General features: G+C 45.9%; 1 protein-coding gene across 1 annotated transcript in view; it reads left to right on the forward strand.

Annotated features, from left to right (window-relative positions):
- The window catches only part of FOXO3 (forkhead box O3), a 119,285-nt gene extending 102,577 nt beyond the window's left edge, over nucleotides 1–16,708 (forward strand). The window contains 4 exon segments of the mRNA XM_047732069.1: nucleotides 226–491; nucleotides 493–590; nucleotides 593–1,658; nucleotides 14,330–16,708. Of these exon segments, the coding sequence (XP_047588025.1) occupies nucleotides 226–491; nucleotides 493–590; nucleotides 593–1,623 (1,395 nt within the window). The 3' untranslated portion in view covers nucleotides 1,624–1,658; nucleotides 14,330–16,708.
- The last annotated feature ends 1,614 nt before the right edge of the window (nucleotides 16,709–18,322 follow it).

Genomic DNA, 18,322 nt, shown 5'->3' on the forward strand with positions numbered 1-18,322 from the left:
ACCATCTCCCACCTCCTAAATACCAAACTTGGCCATTTACAGTGTTGTCATTGAATTCCAACCTGGATGGGGGTGTCCCATCCAAATGTTTGTCTTTTTTTCTTTTTAACCTCCAAAATTAAGGCGTGCCCCCACCCTAAAACGAGTCTGATTAACTGCCTCTTCTGGGTGCCTAAGCTTTGGGCCATTTTGTCTCATGTCCTGCGTTTTCCTTTCTCTCTGCAGAACTCGATCCGACACAACCTGTCATTGCACAGCCGGTTCATGCGGGTCCAGAATGAGGGGACCGGCAAGAGCTCTTGGTGGATCATCAACCCTGATGGGGGAAAGAGTGGGAAGGCGCCCCGGCGGCGGGCTGTGTCCATGGACAACAGCAACAAGTATACCAAGAGCCGTGGCCGTGCAGCCAAGAAGAAGGCGGCCCTGCAGACAGCCCCTGAGTCAGCCGATGACAGTCCTTCCCAGCTCTCCAAGTGGCCAGGCAGCCCCACGTCACGCAGCAGCGATGAGCTGGATGCGTGGACGGACTTCCGCTCGCGCACCAATTCCAACGCCAGCACTGTCAGCGGCCGCCTGTCCCCCATCTTGGCAAGCACAGAGTTGGATGACGTCCAGGATGATGACGCACCGCTCTCCCCCATGATCTACAGCTCAACTAGCCTCTCACCCTCTGTAAGTAAGCCATGCACTGTGGAGCTACCACGGCTGACCGACATGGCGGGCACCATGAATCTGAATGATGGGCTGTCTGACAACCTCATGGATGACCTGCTGGATAACATCACGCTCCCATCGTCCCAGCCATCGCCCACTGGAGGGCTCATGCAGCGAAGCTCTAGCTTCCCATACACCACCAAGGGCTCCGGCCTGGCTTCTCCAACTGGCTCCTTTAACAGCACGGTGTTTGGACCCTCATCTCTGAATTCCCTGCGCCAGTCTCCCATGCAGACCATCCAAGAGAACAAGCCAGCTACTTTCTCGTCCATGTCACACTATGGCAACCAGACACTCCAGGACCTGCTCACTTCAGACTCACTCAGCCACAGCGATGTCATGATGACCCAGTCGGACCCCTTGATGTCTCAGGCCAGCACCGCTGTGTCTGCCCAGAACTCCCGCCGGAACGTGATGCTTCGAAATGACCCAATGATGTCCTTTGCCGCCCAGCCTAACCAGGGGAGTTTAGTCAGTCAGAACTTGCTCCACCACCAGCACCAAACCCAGGGCGCTCTCGGTGGTAGCCGTGCCTTGTCGAATTCTGTCAGCAACATGGGCTTGAGCGACTCCAGCAGCCTTGGGTCAGTTAAACACCAGCAACAGTCTCCTGTCAGCCAGTCTATGCAAACCCTCTCGGACTCTCTCTCAGGCTCCTCCTTGTACTCTGCGAGTGCAAACCTTCCCGTCATGGGCCATGAGAAGTTCCCCAGCGACTTGGACCTGGACATGTTCAATGGGAGCTTGGAATGTGACATGGAGTCCATTATCCGTAGTGAACTCATGGATGCTGATGGGTTGGATTTTAATTTTGATTCCCTCATGTCCACACAGAATGTTGTTGGTTTGAACGTGGGGAACTTCACTGGTGCTAAGCAGGCCTCATCTCAGAGCTGGGTGCCAGGCTGAAGAATCACTGAGGAAAGGGGAAGTGGGCAAAGCAGGTCAGTGCCCAGTGCTATGGCATTTGATAACAAAGTGGGAGTGATGGGCGGGGGGAGGCTGACTTTTATTTACTTTGAACTTTACTCCACCCTGAGAATTTGAGAACCATGGAGCACTGGTACACAGTAACATGGCTCCCGACCATTTCATCTTCCAAGTCAGACAGGGCCATCAGGAGCCCCTCCCCACAATTTGCTCACAGCTCAGGAATTTTACTGCCAGTAAAGAGAACATGCACACATTTAGAGATTTTATTCTCCTTTGTATCCAGTCATTCTTTCTTACCCATGACACAGGTCTCCCTACTTGATGGATGGATGAGGATAGAATGGAAGGGGAGGAAGGGGGGACCTTAGATCACATGAACGTCAAAGTTAAGGACCCAGCCAGAGGACCCATCGTCCCAGAGGACATTCTTAGCCTCCCAAGTCCAATACTGCTATTGTCGATCGTCGATGTTATGGTTTCTTCTTCTTTTTTCCAGTAAAGTAACAATTTGCAGGTACTTCTAATTTAACTGTAGAATGTATATTCTGGATTCCTTCATGCATGAGTATTTCCACCAAAAGCAAGATCTGTTAGATTCTTCACCATGGTACTAATCATCTTTATTAGTTAGTGTTTAACATCTACATGTTTAAAAGAGCAAAAGAATTAAATTGGGGACAGTTTTTACGTAAGAGAGAAAGAAGGCACTTGCTCCTGTGCTTCTTGTCCCTGAAGCATAAGTGGCTGAGGTCAGGTTCCAAACAGTGACATGGGTTGTGAATGGGAGCAGAGATTTTCTAAATTGTGGCATTTTAATAATGTTGGAACCAGAAAGATTACACAATGTGATGTGACAAGAAAGACATTTTATTGGAATCAGAAATCAAGGGTTCAGTTCCACTTCTGCTACTTTCTGGCTGCTGTTAGGAATGTGTCACTTAGCCTCTGAACCTCAGTTTCCAGTTTTATGAAATGAGAATAATTGCCCTCTTGTTACTATACAGGATTATTATAAGAATCAGATGCACTGAAGTATGTGAAAGTGCTTGGTAAAACTGCAGTGGGCTGAAATATGTATAGTGTAATTAGGTAAACATACTGACTGACACATGAGTAAGCAGAGAGCCCAGAGAGGTTAAGTAGTTTGCCAAAGGTCACACAGCTGGACCCAGAATCCGTATTTCTTGAATGGTTTGAACTGTGATAGTTTTCTCTAATTATCTCTAGATAGGAAAAAATAGAAAGTGCTCTGAACTGGAGCCAGTGTAGCAGATAATGCACAGGCTTGCCTTAAAACCCTCCTTAAGAAGTAAGATGAGCACTGGGGTATTCTGCTGACAGGTTTGTACCCCCAGACCCTACCCATGTTCAAGCGCTCTGTTCTGTGCCCCAGATCCTCTATTAAAAACATCTCGCAATCCACTTACACCCTTCTTTAAATGATATAAAGAGGAAATGGGATTCAAAGCCATTAAAACCTGAGCCTTGTTTAACCCTCTGCCCCGGGGAAGGAATTACAAGGGTCCCCTGTGGTGAGCTCAGTGCAGCTCACTGCGTAGTTGTAGAAAGGGGAGTGTCAAGAGTGTTGTGATGCTAAAGCTTCTCAGCTTTCCCAGGCATCACCAGGCCCCTAATGGAACCCAGACATCTGTTTTCAGTCATTTAATAGCCCTTGAGATGGTAAAAAGACTGTAACGGAAGCTAAATAGGGTGACAGGCTTGCTTGCCCGCCAGTTCAGTCCCGAACCAGCACGCACACTGGTGAAGACTGGCCTGGAGAAAGGTAGATATTTGGCTTTTAGAAGAATAAATAGTTTCTTCCTTTAAGAAGTGGAATGTGATTGTGGCTGCTAATGACACAAGTAAGTTTTAATTCTGGTGTAGTTGTGAGGAGGCCACTTTCTAATTCATCGCGCAGAGGTAGTTCAGAAGAAAACGGACGGTCAGTTCTTGCCTATTTTTTCAAGTGTGGTTGAATAGCAGAGCTTCCTGTGTATGTATTATTCTGAAAGTTTGTATAAAAATATTTTGAGGGAGGTGGCTCAGTGGGTTAAGCCTCTGCCTTTGTCTTGGGTCATGATCTCAGGGTCCTGAGATGGAACCCCCGCCCCAGTCTGGGCTCTCTGCTCGGCCGGGAGCCTGCTTCCCCCCCGCCCTCTGCCTGTCTCTCTGCCTACTTGTGATTGCCTCTCTCTATCAAATAAATAAATAAAATCTTTAAAAAAATATTTTGAGGGAAATGTAAATATATTTTAAAAGCATATTTAATGAATTATTATTTGGATGATAGAGAACTACTTTGGGGATAATATGTTTTGTTATTTTGTCCTAACCATAGGGTCATTTAGTCACCTTTTTCTCAGAACATTTTGGGGAGATTGTTTTGAGAAGATATTTCTTCATTTAAGAATGAAAAGTCACCAGATTTCAAAATTTCTCAAAGGTAAATCAGCTCAGTGTGATCAGAGCAAGAGAGGAAACATCCTAAAGACAACGGGGACTTTGAGAGACTCTGGTGTCTGAGTTTAGGATTTCCATATTGCTTTGGAATGAATTGCTTATCTAAAAAGCCAGGAACATAGATGTCCTGAAGTATATTCTTTAGTTTTAAACCTGTGACTCTCCTGAATTCACAAAACAGGCCTGAGGTCACCACCTCAGACCTCCCTTCTCCCAAATTAAGCACCCCAGCTTCCCAAGACTTGTTCTATAATGACTTTTTTGGTAAAGCTTTTTTCCTTCCTTCCTTCCTTTTTTTTTTTTTAAACTAGTAGTCGTGGTATTCTCCAGCCTCCCTCCCTGGCTTAACAGGAAGGTCATGTGACCCTAAATTAGAGCCTCTTAGTTGTGGAGTTAATGGAGCAGCTCTGTCCAGTTGACAGACCATCTTGCTAGAGAGCTGTGGAGAGGTGCTTCTCTGGAGGGCTGGGTGTTTTCACACACGTCATTCATCTTAGACCATGTGTAAAATCCTTTGACCTATGGGTCTATCAGGAAAAGAAAAAAAATAACCATCCCTTTTTATGAGAGACAGCTACTGGGGTGTGAAGGACACTGTCTTCTCTCATAAAGCTTGGTGCACGTCCTTTCAGATTGGCAGCAGAGATGTCTGTGAGCCGGTGTGGTGGTTGTAAGGCTGAGCTTCTGGGTCTGATGTGTGTCTCCTCAGAGTGGAGGCAGCCTCAGCCTCGCTGTCATTTTGAGGTCAAAAGATGCCTAAGTTCTCAAGCTCTTTCATTTATCTTCATCTTTTGGCATTTGGAGACCCCATTAGGGAGCAGTTCCATACTTAGTTTTCAAATACTTTGCAATAAAGATTGGAAAACATCAACCAGAAAAGGCCCAGCTGGAGCGCAGAGGGGTAGTTCTCTCCCTGCCTCTGCCACATCACCGATGACTCTCCCGCAATAGTAGGTTTGTCATCTGCCAGATGAGGATAGAATCATAGTTTCAGAAGTGCATAGTAGATGTAATTGTAAACCCGAAACCTAACATTCTGTCTGTGAAGTGGCCCTGGTAAGAGGTACGTGGTGATACAGAACTCTACAGAAACCGTGGGATACGGATGTAGAAACAGCAGGTCCTGGTGTTGGAGCCCATTTAGGTTTTGTTGAGGCTGCTGTCCAAAAGGAGGCACGTTTCTGATTCCTGTTGAACGGATATCTGAATGCGGTGATTCTCTTACGCATTCGTGTTGGGGAATAGGATTAATTCTAACCCAATAGGCAAAGTAGGCTATTTGTGTCATGTTTTTTTCCCCTTAAGGTAGCTACTTCTCTGTTAGGCAGTGTAACGTATGATGAACACGAATCCATGCGTATTGCATGGAGAACACACTCTGTTACTTGCACTTGGGGCTCTAGTCTAGTTTGTGGTCACAATATGTTCATCTCGAGAATTATGCATCTGCAGGATCTTTATTCTTACCTCAAAAAAGCCTGAAGTCTGAACTGTCATTCATTGAGAGAATGGCTGTCTGGATCTTTTTAGTGTTGACAACAGTAAAGGAAAATTTACACAGCTGTGAAAAGGCATTTTCTGTGCAGAGGCTGGTTACACTCCATACATACATTCTTTTCCCTAGAAAACACTGGTATCGATGCTGCTCTCTGGGGCACAGGAACAGAGCCTTGAGTGACTGTCACTTTAAGCAGTTGCATTTATAGATGACTTTCTGGAAGGTTTCTTTGGCCACAGAGCTGACGTGGAGCATGAATAAATGGGGTGAAAATCACCTGAATTACTCCTGGAAATCCTTGGAAATTCTAAGCTCCCATTAGATGCTTCTTTTCCCAGGGTTCCTAATGCTCACTCTTCAACATCTCCTAAGTAACGTTTTCTTAAGTACAGTCTCCCGCCAGGTGACACCTGTGCTTCTCACAGCTTCCCTTTCTTCATAGAGACTGGAGAAAGGGCTTGTCGGGACCTGCCTCTGTGCTGTTGCTGGAGAGAAGGGCCAGGGTTCTGCCTTGTTCTGGGGCAGGTAGAGGGATGTTTGCAGACTTTCTCTTCCCGACTTGGAGATTCAGGTTTTAACGCTGGATTTTTCATTCCAAGATGGAGATTCCCCACCTTGTAAGAGACCTCATCCACTTCACGTTGGTTTTGTGAATGTGTTCATTTGATGTAAGAACATTGCTTTCCCCCATCTTCCAAATTGTTTTGAATTTAAAGTTCCAAAAACTAAAATGAATTAGAGTTTTGTTTTGAAAATTAGTGTGACACTTCTGATAGTTAGAGGTCCCATAAGTCAGTGTTTCTCAAAGTGTTCCACAGAATACTGGACCCTCAAGACGTTCATGGATATTAAGTAGAAAATGCATTCTGTGGTGAAATAGGTTTGAGGAATATGATGTTTAAGTGAATTAGAGTTGTTGCCAGATGAGCTACAAAGAGCTTTGAAAGTTAATATATGTTATGAACCTTCTAGGATAGGATTGCAGTGTTTCCTAACTTTATTTGCTATCTTGAGCCAAATCCTTTTTCTTCAAGAAGCCATAGGACCCATGTTCTAAGGAAACCCCTAAAGACATGAGCCAGCCACCCAGTTTAGCTCACTGTCCCTGGGGTTCTGCTGTGGTGGGAACCATGGATTTAAAAAAACCTCCCCTACAACTCACTCCAAGTTAAGTATCACCCGTGTGGTACGGCAGAGGAGCTGTGGGATTTGTAGCAGAAGGCTGCCATCTGCATGGCCGTGTGTCAGAGTGAAGTCACTCATCTCCCTCAGTCTCAGTTCACTTATCTATGAAATGGGGTTAAAATGGAGACCTACCCCACAGAGCTCTTATATGGCCTAAGGGCCTTTGGCAGCTTTTTAAAAAGTTACTTAATGCTTATTGGTACTGACAGTGGCTCCAGAGTTGATACCAATAAGAGAGGAAGCCAGGCCATACGTAACACTGTTGGCAGAAAGAACAAGTACTTTCCTAAACTAGAATGCATTTGGCTTCTTTTTATTAAAAAGGTATGGTGGTTGCCTGTTTGTGAAGCTTTGGACTCCCCCTAGAAGTCCTGGCTACCAATTTGGAGGTACCCCTGCAAGAAACTGTTTCACTCACAGAGAACTTCCGACCTAGATGGAATGAGGTTTGTGTGTGGTACCCAGAGTGTTCCCTTAGCTTCTTCAGAGGATTGCCTGAGAAGTCCCAGACGCCTGGCTTCGGGTTTCCTTGGGGGTGTCTGTCAGCATCCAGTTGGCCAGTAGGTAGCACTCTGTGGAGGGAACAGAGGAGGGAGCAGCCTCCCCATGCCCCTTCTCTGCTCCCTTTCAGTATAGCCCATCCCTGCTGGTAGGGAGCCTGGAAATCTGATCCTCCCGTTCCCACTGCCAGCCCTTTCCAAGCCGCAGAGAAATAAAGAGCTGTTCTGACCCTCCTAGGGCTCTCTTGAGAGGCGGAAGTTGCCACACAATAAATAGCTTGATGCTGGCAGTGGTCTGGCCGTGGACACCCCCACCCCCTGGGGCTGGAGGTTTACCCCCTTACTGGCTAGTGTGACACAGTTTGGGATTCAGAAAATGTGGTCACTCTGCCCTTAAGATCTCTTCCAACTGTAAGTTCAGTGAAAACCCGGAGAAAATGGGCTGTTGTTCTCCGGGAGCTTTCCTTCCAAAGAAGCTGGACCAGGCTTAGAATGGGAACATGGCCCTCTCCCTGAGGAACTGCTGCATGCTTGGGTGCGGGTCTTGTGCTTTGCTTCTCTTCCCCAGTAATAGATGTGGGCTGTACTCTAATTCTAGATATCCTTTTTTTTTTTTAAATGACCTCTTTTTGGGTAAAATATATGATATTCATTTATTAAACGATGAGAATTACTTAGTCATGGTAGCCTCCGAAGGTAATTCCAGTGTTTCCAGAGGATAAAACGTTAATTGCCAGTCTTGGCTTGATTGAAGGTTTGCATATCAGGATGTCTTCTCTCTCCCTCCTCCCCTCCACCTCCTTCTTCTGTCTCTTTCTCTCTGATGAAAGAAGTCTGGATCATAAGATTTTCTTTCTTTCTTTTTTTTTTTTTTAAAGTATTCATGTCTGTGTGGAGTGTTTGACTCCTTAAAGAAATGTAATGGCCAAAAAGAGAAGGCCATAGATTCTGAGGTTGAAATTTTAAATTAATTTTCAGTGGGTCTCCCTGTATACATTGCCACTGTAATTAATTGGAACGTCCATTGGTCATTTGTATGTTGAGAAATGATCAGAAAGCAATACAGCCCAACACGTGTACAGATGTGATAGAGGTGTCCCTTATGCCTGCTGCCTGAATGCCTCAAGCCAAAGCACTCCCTGTCCAGCCCCATTCACTTCAGGTCGCCTGCCGGCCGGAGTACCCATGGAAGCAAGCTCCAGGCTGAGCAGGGACACGAGGGCTTCCCACAGCCATACTAAGTTTGGATTTACCTCACTCCCCGAGTCTACACTACTGGCCAGACTGCTGATCTCAGGGCTGTCTTCCAATCTTGGAGCCACCCCTGAGACCCTCCTTTCAGTTCCCTTCTTGGTTTCCTTCTTCTCTTGCACTGGTCTAGTGGTTGCTTCTTGGCCACCACCTGTGTCACCTGCATGTCCTGGTCCTACCTTACAGGGGAATGAGTGGTTTGGTCTATTTGTGGAACTAAAACAACTGGTTTTGTGTTTTCAATTTCAGAATCACTTTTGGAAAAATTAGATGGTCTTCAAAACCCTGTATATCTAAAGCAGGCAAAGATGACTTTGGGGCCCCCTCTCTTCTGTAGCTGGTTGTGGAGCCCTTAGATGGGCTGACACACTGGACCTGTACTTGCAGCTCCACGTCCCAGGGATGCAGTTGTGTCCCTAGCCGGAGGCGGTTGCTGCACACTCCCAGTCACCCCACCCCAGCCAGTCAACGCAGTGAGGAGTCACACGGCAAACATAAAGCGTGTGACATTCAGGTCACGGTTTATGGCTCTACGCATTTCTTCCTGTACTACGGTTCCCTCTTGTTTTTGTAAGTGGTGAATCACTAAAGCGGTGATAGCAATCTGAGAGAGTAGCAAGACTGTTGATTTTGGTCCTTGAAATAAAGGATGTGTATGGTAGGATACACAGAAAAGATGAGAGAAGGTAAATATTAAATACTTAGTGTTTTAAATTTTTAAATTAATTTTTTAAAGTTTTATTAATGGAGGAACACCTGGGTGACTCAGTTGGTTGAGCATCTGACTATTGATTTGGGCTCAGGTCATGAGGTCGAGGCCCTTGTTGGGCTCCTCGCTCAGCAGGCAGTCCGTTTGAGGTTCCTCTCCTCCTCCCTCTGCCCCCGCCCAACTCCCACAAGCACATATGTGCCTGCGTTCTCTCTCTCTCTCAAATAAAGCTTTAAAAAAAAAAAAGGCATCTGTGCCTATGGGCTGCATTTCCTAGAAACTTGACTTTCCTTTACTGAGGCTCCTCAAACTGAATACAAATTTGGCTTCCCGCCTGGCGGAAACCTCCCTACCTATTCTGCTTCCCTTATTAACTATTAAGTTGCTGAAGTGGCAGGTTGACAGCATTCTTCAAAATGTGTTTTTATAGAGCTGCACCACCTCATTCGCCTTCTCTGGTAGTCCTGGAGGATGGCACTGTTTGGCCAGCAGTGCAGGCAGAGGGCTGGATTGTCATCTGACAGGCTCCTGCTGTCATAGTGACCACCAGGCTGGCCCTCCGCTGCTTCCATAAGTCTTTGTCTCCCATTCCAACCTGGGAGATGCTGAAAAATTACCAAATTAAACGAAGTGTTGCACCCGTTAGGTGTTTTCTTCAGCTGCTTCGTGTTGTGGCTGTGAAGATGGACGCCAAGGGAGCTGCTGCCATTTTGGTACTCCAGAATTAGATGTGATTGCCCAACCTAGGACCCACAGAAATGCTGTTTTTCCTGGGGTGACACCAGCTCCAGAAGCCTGGGTGGATGGTGGCAGATGGTTGTGGCTCATGATGGATTGGGTGTCCCAGAGATCCCCCTGGGGGCAAAGCAGAGATGGTGGCAGGCAGGCATTTCTTTGCTCTCTCCTCAGGGGTGGAAACTTCCCTAGTCTGAAGCCCACACCTGTTCTCTGAACTCCACATGAGTCTTCCCTGTCAGATCAAGTGAACATTGATTCATTTCCTTTTCTGTCCTATATGTTCCGTATTTAGTCCCCCGCTTGTCCCGGGGTTGGCAGGTTTAGCCTAAATTATCTTTATGTTTAAAGAGTAGGGAAAGCGGTGTTTGACTTTAATTTTGTGTTTCAGGCAGACCTCCTCCAGACATCTTTCGTTTTACCTTAGGAAAGCAGTGGCTACCTTCATGGATTTGTGGATGGGAGGGTTTCATGCTACTGGCTTGTTTCTCTTCTGTGTCATATTTGATGTCAGGGTCCTGTTCCTTTCCTCTGTGCCAAAAAGATAAAAACACTGCTGAGAAATCCATATTTGTCACAGTGGAGTTAAGTTGTAGGAGGACAGCAGTAGGAACTTTAATGTTTTATTCCCAGATATAAGTTGATTAGGGTTGTTATGTTTTATGTAGAGTTTTTGGAGGCGTTGCCCTTTCTTAGCATGTCATGTGATTTAGTGGTGATAATTAGGCAGAAACTTGTCTTCCCTACAGATGCCAAGATTATAGAGGAAGTTACTCTCACCAGAGACCAGATGACAGCATCCATAGATATTTTTAGAATGGGTCTCATCATTTGGCATCCCCATTTTATTTTCCTTGCATCAACAGTCTGATTTCAAACATATTTATTGGGCATGGATGGGAAAGAGAGGAGATCTTCTCCCCATCAATGAAAATCACAGATGGGACAGGACAACATTTTCTGTTTTTGTTTTTTTTTTTTTAAAGACATTTTTATATTCATTATTCGTTGGCCTATTGTCTAGTGACTGCAAAGTGATAGCTATAATTCCCTTCAGCTATATGCTTCCTTTTCCTTCCAGAAGTTTTGCTTAATATGATGTGTTTTTAAACTTAGAATCAGCATCAGCATATTTAAACTTCTGTTCACGTAATCATCTTACTTTAAACAATGTCAAAAATGCGGGAGCTTCATTGAAACCACCACACCTGTACCCAACCTAAGTATCATTAAATTCCCAGCTCAGTAGCTGGTGTCATCATTTAAAGTGGTCCTTCTATTCTCTGTCATTGGTGGAGTCAGATACACATGTGCAAATGGTGAGTCACCAAAGTGGCTAAAAATCTAAGGCAGATAAGGAGCTGTGTTCTTTGGGACTATTTTTAATCATAAGGTCTTCCTAGTGAATGGTGATTCTGGTGTATCTTTTAGAAGAATGCTTGTATTTCTCTTCAACATTTATCTGATTTCTTTGTATTTTCACAATATTTCATGATCTGTTTACTTTCTGTCACCTTTCTGTCCTGGGGAGGTCACCTTTCTGTCCTGTGGAGTCGGATTTCCTTATTGCATTTATCCTTGTGAGAGATTCCCCGGAACCTGGGCCTCTCCTTTCCTGGCTCCCCTCTAAGAACACGAGGTGTCCCTTGCAGGCTGAGAGGCATGGCCTGGGAGGCCCCCGGGGAATGCCACAGACACAGGGGGCCCTAAGCCCATTCTGCAGAAATGGAAGCAGTCCTGATCAGTGCGTCTCCTTTTTAATGATGATGTTCCTTGAAGATTCTGGGCCTTTTGATGAGGGAATGTGTTTGGCCTAAGGATTGTTGTTGGTTGTTGCTCTAGATTGCCGTTGTTGCTCTAGACTGCCCAGTGTGGGCCTCCTGCCCCTGGTTTTCAGAGTCCAGGCCCTGTTCTGCTTAGAATGATGCCATGTTGGGGGTTATAGGTGCCCTGTGCCTTCTTTCCCCCTGTGCGGACCCAGCTCCAGCATTAGAACAGGCTGTGTGCTCTGCCTCTGTACTTGGGGAATGAAATGTGTCACCTTCCCAGTATGCACTGGTTTCCATGGCTGAATAATTAATACCAGAGGGAACTAGGATGGGGTCTGAATTAGGTAATGCTTTACAGCTTCTCTCTTAGCACCTGGGGACCACAGTCCCTGATGACTAATTGCATAGTGATGTTAGATTGTGGTTTATTAAGTGTTATTGTGAAGGGAAAAACTGAATATCCTTCCAAAGGACCATGTCTGTACCCTTATCCATTCAGTCCTCAGGGGTCCCAGGTAGAATAGCCCTGGCTGGCTTTAGGAGGCTAATTCTTTATGGATGCTTTGATCTGGTTTCTATTTTAACTGCTTTTTTCTTTTTTTAAAGTAATCTCTAGGCCCAACATGGGGCTTGAACTCACAGCCCCGGGATCAAGGGTCACATGCTCTGCTGACTGAGCCAACTAGGTACCTGTTTTAGCTTTTTCTTTTCTTTCTTTCTTTCTTAGGTTTTGTGGGGGGGTTTTGTTTTGTTTTGTTTTAAGATTTTATTTATTTGTCAGCGAGCGAGCATGTACACAAGCAGGGGAGCAGCAGGCAGAGGGACCAGCAGGCCCCCCACTGAGCAAGGAGCCCGATGTGGGACTCTGTCCTAGGACCCCGCGATCACGAGGCGCTTAACCAACTGAGCCACCCCGATGTCCCTGTTTTAGCTTTTTTCTTGCTCTGAAATCAACAAGTCCAGGATAATATTGTCTAATACCTTTACAAAGCAAAAAAATCCATCAGCCAGGGAAAATAAATACTGGGGATGGATGGGGGGGAAAGAGGGCCTTTTTTTCCTTCTTTCTTGTTGCTGCCTCTGATAAAAACCCCCAAGAGCTTCAGTTTGGAGCTGTAGTGAGGGTAATTGTGACCATGGGTATGTAACATTACCAATGCTACACCCGGCCATCTTTCTGAGTATTGGTAGTGAAAGGTGAGATGGCCAGCCAGCCCAGCCACAGAAGAGATTGAAGTCCCAAGTACATTTGTGAAAATCCCAAATGAACCTATAATATCTGGTCTAAAAAGTGGGAAGCAGATGTGTGTAACGTGTATGTGAGGTTACTGGTGAACACTTCATGACTTGCTTACCTTCTCTGATGAGAAGGTGGTGAGTTCAGCTCGTTTCCCTCCTACTTCTCTATCTATCTCATGGCCTAAAGCCATTTTTTCCCCTACCTTGACAGCTGACACTGTCTCCATAAACAAAAGGTCTTATGTCTTGAGGTCTGTTGTGTTGATTCCTTTAGCTACATCTCTGTGAGTATACTTTTTTTAGTCCTTTAACTTGTCTGGGCTCAGAGGTCTCATGAAGTCTGCTCAGACATGTAAATTCAGAGGGTCTGAGAGGACCTCTTGTGCCTTCCATTGAAGACTGTTGATGGCAAAAATAATAATAAATTGTTAACTGTTAAAGGGATGTTTTGTGTGGGAGGGGTTTTTGGCCATATGTGTGTGTTACATATTTTTTTTTCTTTGCAGACTTTTAATAGAAAAAAAAAATTCCTACACAGTCCACTTAGAGATTGCTTATTCCTTTAATAAGCAAGGGGAGTCAAAGTGATCTCCAACCAGTGGTGCAGACTGAGTAAGCCTTTGTGGAAAGTGGCCATTTCAGCTCCCCGGTACTCATGGTAAACAAGGTCGGTTAGTCCATGTAGCCACTGGGAGAGAACCAGAAAAGCATAGCTGGTCTGCTTAGGGTGGCCAACTTTTCTGGTTGTAGCTTGAAAATCCTAGAGCAAAATCCCATCTGCACCCTGGACGCCTAACTTAAAAGGACCGACTAACAGGGCTTCTGGGTGACTCAGTCCATTAAGCATCTGACTTTTGGATTTGGCTCAGGTCATGATCTCAGGGTCCTGAGATCAAGGCCCACATTGGGCTCTGCACTCAGCATGAAGTCTGCTGCTTTTCTTCTCTCTCTCCCCAATCACACACTTATGTGGGCTCTCTCAAATAAATACATAAATAAGTCTTAGAGATTAAAAAAAAGAAATGGCCCACTAAAACACCCCTAACTTGCCTCTCTTTGTTAACCTCCCAAAATGAATGACCTCATTTCCTCTAGGCTTCTTCAACTTGAGAGCATCATATAATCAAGCAGAAAAATAAGGTAAGTAGTCTCCATGCTTTTTCCTTAGGTTTTCAGACCTTTGAAGCTAGTGTAGCAAAACCGCTTTAGTGTGAGTACCCTTAGTTTGGAGGTGAGGTGAGGAGACAGGAGGCTGGTGAAGCGTGAGCCAGAGGGGCCTACGATTGCTGTTTGAATGTCCTTAATCATCTCTGGTTTTTCTTCTCTCCTCCTGCAGACCCTCAAACTGACACAAGGCCTACAGAGAAACCCTTTGCCAAATCTGCCCTCAGCGAGTGGACAGTGGTACCGTTTACAGCTGAACACCTTTGTGAATCCTGCACCATTTTCCTAACCCAGCAGAGACTGTTAATGGCCCCTTACCCCGGGTGAAGCACTTACCCTTGGAACAGAACTCTCTATATAAAGTATGCAAAATCTTCCTTGTACAGGGTCATGAGCCACCTGCCAGCGAAGGACAGCACCCTGTCAGCACCACCCACCCTCGTTCGGAGCACGCCGTGAGCTCCTGTGGGCGACTCTGTGGTGTATTCATATCGCGATGGTTTATGGGATGTTTTAAGTGTCGTTTTTGTGTTTGTTTTCCTTTGACTTTCTGAGTTTTTCACATGCATTAACTTGCAGTATTTTTATGTTAAAATGTTAATCATCCTTCCCCTGGCAAATTTAAAAACAGAAGGAAAATGTTGTACCAGTTACTAGTCTAGCTTTGGGCATCACAAGCATTTGAGCTCTTGGAACTCCATAAACTAACAAATTACATAAACCAGAGGGGGATTTTCTTTCTTCTTTTGTTCGGTAGAAAACTATCCTTTTCTAAAAACCGAACAGTGGCACAACTGTTTGCCGTGCGCACCAGTCCAGGGCTGACCCCTGCACAGGCCCAACGAATGGAGTGCTGCATGCGACCCAGTGTGTTTTCGTTCTGAGTCGGGGCTGGGGTCGGGGGGACCCCCAGCCCCTGGTCTGCAGTTCCAGAGCAGTCGGGCCTCTGGTCCCCTGGCATTATCCTCAGCTAATGCAGTGAACAGTGATGGTGTGCTGGTTAGAAATTAGGGTCTTTTCAAGAAATAAGTCCGCTCAGCTGCCCACTCTTTGCCAAATGCCACTAAGGGATTTAGTTTTAAGGAGAAAGGGGAAAAAAAAAGTCCTGTTTTGCTTTGCAGAAGAAATGAACTTGCAGGTGAGCATTAAGCCTACAGTGGGAAATGTGTGAAAAGTACGAAGCAGAGTCACTATTTTCCTAAAATACCCTTGATTATTTTCAGCCTTTTTTCAGCCTTGCTCTGTATAATTGGATCTACTAGACATGTGTGAGTGAGAGGCAATAGCATACAAACTGATTTTTATATATACACACACACAGAATCTAATATATATATATATATATATATATATATATATATATAAAAGCTTAGATTGTAATTGTACAAGTGACACGATGGAAGTACAAGATAGAGCAGTTATGACTTTTTCCCCCTCATCTTTCTGCTTCTATGGATTTCATTTTCTTTGGTTTTCAAAAAGTTAATGGTGCTGTATAGGTGCTTTCTGTTTAGCCAGGAAAGTGTGATTATATCATTACCCTCTTCGATAGACAGAATAGTTGGGAACACCTTGGGTACACACGAAAAACTGGTGTAATGAAGCTCTGACGAGCGCAGCGTATGCAAACTTCTCTAAAGTGATAGATGAAGACTCTTTTCTTTGCATAAAAAGCATTAGGTATATAAATGTATAAATAAATTTTATCATGTACAGTACAAAAATGGAACATTCTGCATGGACGTTAGGAACACAGGCTAGTAGTTCAGCACAGACCTCCCTGCATGAGTTTCGCTGACGCTCGCACCGTGCAGTGGGCACCGACTCCCTCCCACCATAGACATGCCACTTGACCCCTGCGCCTGTCACCTGCCGCTAGGGGCCCCCTTGTGCACCTCTGCTTCCTAATTCCTCTGGGGGTGATACTGGTGGTGAGAACAGCTCCTAGCATAATGGAAGTTCCATTTGGTATTGTCACACGTCTCCCCCGCCTCGCTTGGGTTCTCATGTTTGAGTGGTGGCCCTATTGATTTCACCCTGCCTTTTACTGAATCTGTAAATTGTCGTGCGGTTGTGGTTATAGTAGGCCTGTAGCATATCGCCTTTTCTAAACTGCTACACGTTTTTAATCTTCATTTTAAAAGTATGTATAATTTTTAAAGGTGTGTATTCTCTTCATGTGGTCCGCTTGTCCTTGAGACAGACTTCGGCTTACCGTATCCCTTTATAACGACACTAGCCACTTCCTTGATTCTTCGGTAGTCCGCTGTACACAGGAGCTGTCCGGTGTCGTTGAGAGAAGACTGCCTCGATGGGTTCATAGCTGATGCCGCCCTGATGCCGCCCTGATGGGGATGCCGCAGGGACACAACTACAGCCACTTCGGGGAGGGAGATGGGGAGGGAGGGCAGCGAGGAGGAGAATCCCCAGTGCTTACAGCGTGAGGGCCCTGAGAACTTCTCTCCTGAAAGGAAAGAAACAGCAAACTAACAAAACAGCTAGTCTGCCTTTTCAGTTTTATAGACCCCGGGAGCTACTTTGGGAGTAAAAAGAAAAAAACAACTCCCAAATAGGTTTCAACCCATGTTGACTTCCTTTCAGACATGTGGCATCTCAATTATTATTCTCTTTTTCTCAGCGTTAGATTTCAGGCAGAATGTCTTACAAAATGCCCTGGAACCAGATTATAATTTAATCCGAAACAGCTGAGGGAGGGACAAGGAGGTCTGGGAGCAGGGCAGCCGCAGAGCACATCAGGAAAATGGAGGGGGAGGGGTGCTTTGCATTTGTTGGGTTTTTTGTTTTTTAACAATGCAGATAGTATCTACGTGTAGAGCATTGTGGAGAGCTGAGATCAGGACAAAGCTGAGTGCCAGCATCAGTTTCGAGAGGGACTTGGAACAGTCAGGCCCATCCAGGATCACGGCAGCGCCCCTCTCAGCCTCGGCCACTGCCAGCTGGCCTTCCCCCACCCCCCACCCCCAGGCCAGGCTCCCCTGGAGCCACCAGGAGGTGGTCACACAGGGCGGAGGGCAGCCGCCTGAGACCTCCGTCTCTTACACGGAGACTCTGCTTTCAGCAAGGGCCATCGGTCGGCCGCCATGTGGAGTTCTGAGTGTCACGAGTCGTAAGTTTTCTGATCTGGAGCGTCCCAGTGGAATACTTGGCCTCCAGGGGCCTGGCGGCTGTAATGTTCTCATCCTGCTGAGAACTATTCCAGGTTATCTCTAGCCTCTAAATAAGCTGCTCTGGGGAGCCTTCCACTTTTTGACGGGAAATTAAAAAGAAGAGTAACTAATGTTGAAAACATGACATCCACTCTGGGGTTCTGTTGTTCTCTCTTCAGGCTCCAGCACCAGATACCTTGTACCAAAGTTAGAAAAGAGCTTTATAAGCCTTCCCTCTCCTGCTGTGAGAGCTGCCTGCCAGGTTCAGCGCCCCCGTTAACTGTGAATGAAGCTGAGCCCCAGCTCCCTCAGTGCATCCCCTCGCAATGGGATGATTGCTGAAACACAGATTTTTTTTTAAATGTCTGAAGTTTGTCTTTCCTGTTAACAGGATTGTGCACACATGTGTGATACAAGGTGGGCTGTGTGTGTGTGTGTGTGTGTTTGGTGTTGAGTTTGGGTGTTCTGTGTGTGGCATTTGACCACCCTGTGGGGAGGCCCTCATGACTCACAGCTCAGGACAGCTCTGCCCAGTCTCAGGGCGACCTTTCAGGTGGCTTCCAGTCTTGTTGAAGACGGTAGGGACAGCCGTGGCCTACACCCAGTGGACCCTGCTTACGGAAGAAGGACCGTTGGAATCTCTTGGGGAGACCACCAAGAGTACAGCGGTCAGGCAGCCAGTCCTGTGTCGCATGCTGATGCTATGGGCTGCTAAATGGAAGTGCGAATGTCACCCTTTCTCTCTGAAAGCAGAAGCAAAACCGTGATAGCTTGAACTCTGATTTCCTTTTTCTTGATGAATTTGGGGAACATTGTACGATTAGGCATACTGTTGTATTTTTTAGCTTAGCAGTTTTTTTGTAGAAATGCAATCACTGGCAAAGAGGTACGAAAAAGCCAGCCTCTCCTGAAGACTGGGGGCAGCAGGCACAAATGAGGGGATAGCACAGGCCTTGTGAAATCATGTCTGCACACGAGATCTTGACACAGACGCCCAA

This window comes from Lutra lutra, chromosome 6 (genome assembly GCF_902655055.1).
Source record: "Lutra lutra chromosome 6, mLutLut1.2, whole genome shotgun sequence".
Taxonomy (NCBI): domain Eukaryota; kingdom Metazoa; phylum Chordata; class Mammalia; order Carnivora; family Mustelidae; genus Lutra; species Lutra lutra.